Source organism: Sesamum indicum, linkage group LG3, assembly GCF_026168435.1.
Source record: "Sesamum indicum cultivar Baizhima isolate 11 linkage group LG3, ASM2616843v1, whole genome shotgun sequence".
NCBI lineage: Eukaryota > Viridiplantae > Streptophyta > Magnoliopsida > Lamiales > Pedaliaceae > Sesamum > Sesamum indicum.
In genome coordinates this window covers 28,415,234-28,424,229 of record NC_142659.1, presented here as the reverse complement: position 1 = coordinate 28,424,229, position 8,996 = coordinate 28,415,234, and the positions used below count along the sequence as shown (strand labels likewise).

The 8,996-nt window shown below is 32.7% G+C and overlaps 1 protein-coding gene across 1 annotated transcript; it reads right to left on the bottom strand.

Moving 5' to 3' along the window:
• Positions 1-721: 721 nt before the first annotated feature.
• LOC105159076 (homeotic protein knotted-1) lies at positions 722-8,555 on the bottom strand. The gene is made up of 5 exons (XM_011076017.3): positions 7,728-8,555; positions 7,471-7,593; positions 7,059-7,194; positions 1,851-2,101; positions 722-1,431 (listed from the first exon to the last, which is right to left on the bottom strand). Exons 1-5 carry the CDS (start codon positions 8,157-8,159, stop codon positions 1,228-1,230), a joined length of 1,146 nt encoding a protein of 381 aa, XP_011074319.1. The 5' UTR covers positions 8,160-8,555; the 3' UTR covers positions 722-1,227.
• Between the last annotated feature and the right edge of the window lie 441 nt (positions 8,556-8,996).

The following is an 8,996-nucleotide window of genomic DNA, read 5'->3' as shown; positions in this document are numbered from 1 at the left end:
TTTACGATAATTTGTTATTTTGTTCATCAAGTGGCCCGATGATAGTACTTAATTCCTATAGACGATAAATCATAGATTCGAGTCTCAACTAAAAATAAGTTGAGAAATCAATTTTGATAATTTCTCAATCAAGGATTCTGTAACGATTTGAATTTCAAGAGTATGCTATCTATGTCATATTTCACATACCTTAAAAAAAATTAACTATAAAAAAATTAAGTGATAATTTTAATATTGTTACTAATTATATACGTAATGATAAAATTTTTAATTTGTCACAATGATAAATTTTATAATTTTATAAAAATTGTTATTAGTAAAATTTATTGACAAAAAATAGTTTATAAAATTATCACTAAATACAATTAATAAAATCACTATATTGTATTATCACCACACATGTGTCACTCTGACAACTTTACTAATAATTATATAATAACAACATAAAAATATTATCATTTAATATATATTTTTAGTGATAATTTAAAAATATCATTTAATATTTTGTCACCAATATAATATTTTCATATAGTGTGTAATTAATCTTTTTATGATGTAAAATAGGGATTTATACGTATAATTAAGGGCTTACCTAGAACTTTTTGACGTCAATATCTTACAGGAATTTTCTCAGGACATCATCAGATTTGAATTGTACATTAGATTCATGAAAGAAAATAGCAATCATGTGATATACATGATCCATAGGAAAGACAAGGCAGATAAAATGAACATCTCACTAAGAAGCAATTCATACAATATTCATTCAACTATAACAAAAATCCTTCAACACTAACTAATTATGCTACATACTTTCACACACTTGTTGGCCACACTTCATGGAAACAAAAAACAGTTACACTTTCAGATAATTTTCCAAATTATGATCAAAAGCACGACGACTTAACCAAGTAATTGCACGGGCAGATATTGAACGATTTTCTATACGCTGCCAATATATAGCTTATGGAAACGAAACTTTATGATTACGACAGTTGCAACTATGAGCTTGAGCTGTCAAAATGTTACCCTTTTTTTCAACAATTGGAATCAGTGTAGATGTTCAAGCAATCCGTGAGAATAGGACTCGTCGTACTTGCTCCTTTCTTGACAAAGTTTAATTGCTGGAATACATAGTCGATTGTCGGTGACTCTCCATATCCAGGGATGCAGGCCCTGGCCTAATTAAAGACCTTTGTCAATTATCTTAATGTGCAGGGCCATGCATCATGGCCCCAGCCGGTAAGGACCTTCGCCCATGTAATGACCTTCCATGTAGAGGGCTGCGCTTTGTGGATGCAGGCCATCCATCACCATGAATTGCATGTCTTCCGAGGGCTTCCAGTGCCGTTTCCTTTGGTTTATGAACCAGTTATTTATTTGTTTCTGGTCTAGTCCAGTTGATTCGGCCAACGCTACCTTCTCCGACTCCTACACAATCAAGCCAAAAGAACAACAAATATGACCGACGGTTGGTAATTTATGCAGTTAATCATAATGATCTTCCCTCGGACTTAATTAGTGAAATACACACCTGCAATTCTAGAAATAGAACATCAACATCACATCAAGCTTCAAAACATCAGCACATGTTCAAATGGGAACATGTTTTATGGTGGCAAACGTTATACATTTCGTGAGAAGAAGGGCTTATTCAATGATTGTAATAATTCCTCTTAAAACTTCTGAGCATTATCATATGTTGAAATGGAATTCTGTGAGATGTAAAAATGTGATAAACTTATAGAAAAGTTGGGAAATTTCAGAGAAAGAGTATAATCATTAATTATACTGAGTCCTAGAAAAAGTTATATAGTTCAAAATTACTGGGAAGCGATGACTAGACATACCGATGGATATGGCCACTTGTAATGTAATTCCCACCAGCTGAGTAGTTTCTGACGAGCATCTTTGGGCAGCTTCCCTTTCTTCTTTTTCTTGGAGAGCTCTTGCTTGAGACTACTCAGATATCCACTATACTTCTTCAAGAGGTGGTTTTTCAGCTCCCGGTCTTCAGCTCGTGGATCAATCTCAGGAAGTGCTGTTTCTCCACCACTATTATCTTGGTCGTCTTCGGATGAACCAACACCCTCACACTTCTCTTTTATTCGTGCAATTGAGCCCAAAAAATGAAATAGGCCATCAATAAATAAAATGCATGGACACGAAACTCAACCAAAATGTGGTTGAAGTAAAATTACATAACACAACCAATAACTAAGAGGTAGCATTTATGTAGTAGTCACTTATTATATTAATGCATGACAAGGACAGTCCAACTCCCGATCTTTTAGCTAAGCTAACATCTTCTATATATGCTGGTTGCGTGAGAGTTTGAAAACAATGGTAACCTCTCCATACATAATTCTAACATATATATATGATACACTCTTGTAGAACACAAAAAGGTTAAGAATAGCAATTTAACACAATAGGGATATGGAATTTTATACAACGTCCAACTTCAAATACATGATTCAAGTTTGAAAATTTGAACTTAAGGCAAGCTCATTTCGGAAATGTCGAGCCTAAACTCAAGCTAATCTATTTGAAATTCTCACATAAAGTACTTGAATTAATGTGACCCTTATTGTTCCAATAATTTAAGTAGTATTTTCTCATACCCCTCATCTCAAATCCCAAATGCCCCTCTTCTTTTAAGTGCTTGTAACTATGGTCCCTAACCATTAAATTCTAGTGAAAACTAAATAAAGTGAATGGAATACACCACTATTGACAGGTATATAAAATTTTCATACATTTCAATAATTTGTAAATGATTCAAAAAACTCATATACTTAAACATTCAGAAATATATATATATATATATATACATAATAAATTCATTTTATCTGCATATACTAAAATGAGAAATACTAAATATAACAAAAAGAACTTGCATAGATTTCAATCAACATTTTTACTTCATTTTAACAAGTTGATTTTCATTTCTCACATTTCATTATCAAACTTCAATATGATGTTTTTATTTCCTCCTGACTTTATTTCTCAATGTCTATGAGAAACTCACATTTTAGTAACTTATATATGTTAAAAGCCAAATTCGGAATGCATTGACGTTTCAAAATATATATTCAACTCGATCTTAATTTCTAAAAGTTTATAATCTAGATTCTGAAATCTTGAACTGAAAATTAAGTTTTCCTAGTGAAATTTTAATATCTCGATTAGCTGCAACAAATGCCTTGATGATGAGTATCACTACAAAAAGACAATGTTATAGCAACAATTTTTTTGCAATAGAAATTTCGTGGCAAATTTGCTACAACTTTGCAACGAAATTTCAAAAATTGAGTTTTTCGTGGCAAAACAACAATGAAATGTTGCAGCGGACATTCCGATATCTTTATTATATTATAACAAATCACTGCTCTAAATCTATTCCTTGAGTGGATTTGACTATTAATATGAGTTATAAGTTTCCAATATATCTTGAGAAATGAAAACAACAAAAAGAACATCATAATAAAATATTTTAATAACTAGATGTGAAAATTAAGTCAGATATTTCAAATAAAGACAATATATTGATTGAGATTTTTGCAAATTTTTAGGGCATATTTGGTATTTTTTTTTCATTTAGTACCTAGATATAAAATGGATATAAAATGTGTCGTTTGGTTCTCATTCTCGTTTTGTCAGCTATGCAAACAGTAAATTATTGAAATACATGCATTTTTTTTATTATTATTATTGATAGATTATTGAAGTGCATAGTTAAGTTTTTTTCCAATTTTACCCTTCATTAGTGGAATATTACATCCACTTTATTTAGATTCCATTAGAATTTAATGATTAAGAACCACAACAAGACATATTTGAAAGACGAGGAACTATTATCTAACAAGATGAAAGATTTGGCAAAAACTAAAAAATAAAAGAAAAGCTGAAGCACCAGCTCGTGAACTTTTGGACATGGATGTTTTCAGGCTATGAAAAGAGCTCACAATTCCTGCGCTTGAGTGCGGCCCAGCCAACCCGCTCGACTCACCATGTACCTCTACTATGTATAAAGTCTAAGTTTTATGTTTTTGATCCAATAGTAAAGAAGTTCCCGTAAGTTCAAATAAAATGAATGAAAATGTTACAACATGACATAAAAGTGACAAGCGGATATTTCTATAATATACTCAGAGTATAAAATAAGGTTCAAGTACCACAAAAAAGAGCAAACGTCTATTTCATTTGCATTGAGTTTCTCTCAAAATTAATTGCATATATATAACATTTCTTTGGTTATTAACATCTTCATTTAACCGAAAATAGAAGACACTAGAAGAATTATAACATTTAACTACGGTTACTTGTCATGATTAATAAGAAATAGCCGTAGCAAATAGTTATTGACCACGGCCACACAACGGTTGTTGGCCATGAGTTTTGCGAAAGCGGCTAAAACATTTCCCATGACTCTTAGTCGTGGCAAATATTTTTTCATAGTGGAAAAACTATCTTTTTCTGCATTAGCTTTGTTTAACCATAGTTAACAGTAGTAATTTACTATGGTTTTTAGCCATAGTCATTAATATTGTAGCCAATAATAAATATTTTTTTCCTAGTGACTGATTATCCTTCAACATCATCATTTTTTCGAGACAATGTTGAGCATAATAAGGCCAGAAATTTTTGAAGCTAGCTAAGAAGAAAATGTTCATAGGATAAAACGCAATTATTAACAAATAGACTAAGAAATTTAAAGTAAAAATCTGAATTGATGATATGTTAAGCTAGTAACTATTCAGATTAATTTAAATATGAATGTTCCAATTTCAAAAACCAAATAAAAAGAACATAAATTTTCGCAATTACTAGAGAAAGTATTCGCCGTGATTAAAAAATAAAAAGCTTAAACCTACAAGAAAAACAAATTTATTTGCTTATCAAACAAGCACAGCTGTAAACAAATCAAATTTCAACAAAATGAGAATACATTTACCCAACTTAACATTGATCTCTCAAGTTTAACACACATTTAAAAATCATCATATATAACGTAACATATAACGTGCTTAATAGATGCAAAATTTTGCTGTCTTAGGGAATACAAAAGACAATTAACATGGCTTGCTGACATTAATTCTCATGCAAATCAAGTTACATGTCCATTTTACGGCTCATATATATGCATCATACAATTCTCTCACTAAGTCTCTTCTATTCTTTAACAACAACAAGGGTTGTATTTAGATATGCTAAATGCACTTTCCATGCTTTTCCAATTTTCCATGAGGCAAAGCTCTAATAGCAACCAAAGCACACTCGATGTATGTGGATGATTTAAAATCTTATTATACTTTTTAATTTAATTAAGAAAATTGTAGATTAAATTAATAAATAATTAGTTAGAATTAATAAAATAAATTAATATCGAATAAGAATTAATAAGAAGTTATTAAAATGAATTTCTTGTGAATAACTAAGTACGTTTATATAAAGGTATTTTGTTAATGGTCATTTTGCCAACATAGTTATTATAACGGTCTCACCCTTAACAAATAGTATGAATATTAATTCAAATGCTTAATATGTTTAGTAATTGCATTTTCACAATGCAAAAATAATTCCAATCCTCAATCTCTTAGTTCAGACATATATTCATATTTTCGAACCCGTTAGTTTTATTTTCAAATCTCATATTCATTTTTCGTCTATTTAGAAACACAAATCTCATTTATCCAATGCCACTTTTTATTATTTTTATAGATGCTAGCATCCAAAAAATAGATTTGACATAAAGTAGGTAAGTGGTTCTATTTACATATATATATATATATATGTATAGGATATATAATAAATTGAAAAAAACTTGCATACAATTTCAAATAAACAAATAAGCCTTTTTGTGCATTGAAATGTATAATCAAATATATCTTCCCATCTTACAAAACCATCAGGAAAGCAAAATTCAACTTCGAAAAAGCTAAAAAAGATTTATGATTGAATGGAAGATTATTCATATATTAATAATATCACACAAATTAAATCAACACAAACATGCAGAATATAAATAAAAAAATAAGAAAAGCAACAAGAAAGAAAAAGAAAATAAACTAATAATATAAAATAAATAAATTAATATAAACAGAAACCCTGACAAATTGGGTACAGGCAACATGGGGTAGCACACTGATATGAACAGCATCCTATGTTTCTCATTTTTCCAAAGCCTAAATTTGCAAACTGTTCTCTCAACACTAACCTAAGAAATGACAAGATTAATCTATGTCCAGGTATGCAGTCATGCATTCACCCATGTAATATATATACATATATATATATATGTGATATATGAAATATGTATGCAATATATATAATGTAGAGAGAGAGAGAGAGAGAGAGAGTTGCAAATGAAGATTAAGAAAAAGAGATTGAAATCAGTATTAATTAGGAATATATTATGTGACATTAATTAATGTTGTCAGGAAGGAGAATGGGGAATTCGGCATGAAAAGGATAAAAGGGTGTGTGATTAGAGGGTAAGCAAACGTGTGATTTCATCATTGTTTAAACTTTAAAGCAGAAGATGGGATTATGTCTCTCTATTTTTTATTTGCATAATGGGAACAAATCATATCTTTTTTACTATACACTCGTGATTAGGGTTCTTTCTTTCCATTTTTTTAATCTCTGCTTTGTTTAATTAGGCACTCGTGACAAAGGCGTTGGAAAATGATGGTGTATATATGTATGTATCAGTCAAACTTCTGTTCACTGGGAAATAGAGCTACCAATTAAGGTCGAGGGGTGGCAGTATTGAATGAAGGTGTCTGCAATTCTGTGCAGAAAGAAGCCTATGGCATTCAAGACTCAACCAGTTTACCCACCGCCACCCCACCCCCCCGATTTGGAGGGTGGTGGACAGTGTTAACTATCAGTTCTGCACTGCACAAGAAAATCCAGGCCACATTCGGGACTCAAAAGTAACCGGCAACCAGTATTCTCTGCTTGTTCCTACCAGGATAGGCAATGTCGTCCATGAAAGATCTCTCTCTCTCTCTAGAAAAGAAAAGATAGAAAACGGAAAAGAATTGATGTACCAGAGTTGAAGATCCGGACAGGATCACTGGTGAGCATGTTGAGTTGTGTTTCTATCCGTCGCATGAACTCCATGGCTTCTTGTAAAGGCCTCGTAAGCTCCTCTCGATACTTCACCAGCATATCACAGTAAGCTTCCTGCATTTAGATCGGAATTTCAGATCCAAGAATTATATCAAAAACCCACGATGCAAAATGGTCCGTTAAGCCTAAGGTATAAAAATCGAGTGTCTGTGTGACGGACATACTAGACAAAGTAGATTCTTGGTAAGAACTTTGCACCTACGACGTTAATGATAGCGGGTCGAGTTATCTTGAACAGTAAGTTCGAGAAACAACCTCGATCGTCCTTGTAGAAAGAAAGGAAAAGACAAAGATTAACTCTAGAAACTACGAGGTAGTTAATGGAATTACCATGAACTGATCGAGTTCCGGATCCTTTGAATCATCTCTGGAGGCCACCGTAGCTCGCTGCCTCGCCTCAAACTCTTGCCGGACAGCCGTCAGCCGCGCCACCACCTCCGGCGGAGCTCCCACCTTTATATATAGCATGAAGGAGAGAGGGGTGAGTGTGATTACACAGAATGAAAACAAATTCTGTAGATGAATTCATAATGAACATAAGTAATTAAACTACATAATTGTTGTTTGAAAAGGGGTAATCAATTAACCTTCTGACAATCCATGTAAGCTTCCAAAAGGTTGGAATACTGAGGATGGGCAATAATCTTGGCTTTTATAGCATCAACCTCGCCGGGAGCCTGATCACTTTCCTGTCTCCTGTGATCATGACTATGATGATGATGATGATCTTGAACATTCTGGTAATAGTAAAACCTGGGAGAATTATGATTCTGTGAACTCCCAGCTTCAGTTTTCACAACGGGATGATGCTGCTGCCCTTGAGATTGATCATAACAATCACCAGATTGAAGATGAAAGCTGTTCATCGGCAACTGACCATGGTGATTGCTGGACCCACTACTCGTTCTCGCATACACAGAAGAGCTCGGTGCAAGAACTGGACCCGCGTACGGAAACCCACTCCCCCTGGAACTCGCGTTTTCACTCAGCTGATGATGATGATTGTTGTACTCCTCCATTTCCAGATGCGTAAATTGACAAAACAAATACTCAGAGAAGAAACCCTTTTCGAAAAATTCAAGAAACAGTTGGAGAAAAATGAAACCCTAAAGACAAAGCATGAAACCAGGTCATCTACAGCTCAAAATCAAGCGAAGATCTCTCTTTCTCTTGCTAGAAAGAGTGAAGAATAGAGGGTTTCTATTTCTACTGCAGTTGGATTCAAGAAGGTCGACAGCTTGCAATTCTTGATGCTTTAGCAAAAAATATGGGGAAAAAGAAAGATGAAAATGATGAAATGATTGAAGTTGCAGAATGAATTGAGTGAGGAGGAGGCAGAAGGAAGTGTGGGTATTGGCCGGAATCAGCAGCGGCAGTGGGTTGAGGTGGGTGACAAGACGTTCCTTCTTGAAGAATATAAACAAATATATATATATATATATAATAACTTGGAAAAAAAATTGATGGAAAAGCAAAGAAAGACCACTAGTTGACAAGTGAACCAGTTTAATTTTTATGCTTTTGTTTATTTATGATTTTAATGTTTTATTTATTTATTATATTTTAAGTTGTTTTTTCACCCCCCACTTGATTACTTTCACGAGGCTTTTTCACCTTACACTGTTCTCTTTTTCAGTTTCGGGTTCAAGTCTAGGCATTCTTTTGCACAGAAAATTGAGGGTTGTCTCAGTCTTGGAATTTCAATTATACATGGGGTCTTTCTTATTGAGAATATAAAATTTAGGGACTACTTTTTACAAATTTAATTATCTTACTCTATACCACTTAGGTTAAATTGCATTTATCATCTTTATTTTGGACGGTGCAGGATTGGCAATTAAATAATTATAATTCAT

Coding starts and splice junctions, on each gene's coding strand:
- LOC105159076 (XM_011076017.3), bottom strand. CDS start 8,159: ATGGAGGAGTACAACAATCATCATCATCAGCTGAGTGAAAACGCGAGT. Junction 7,594..7,727: donor CTTACATGGATTGTCAGAAG/GTTAATTGATTA, acceptor CTATATATAAAG/GTGGGAGCTCCGCCGGAGGT. Junction 1,432..1,850: donor ACAAGTGGCCATATCCATCG/GTATGTCTAGTC, acceptor TTGATTGTGTAG/GAGTCGGAGAAGGTAGCGTT.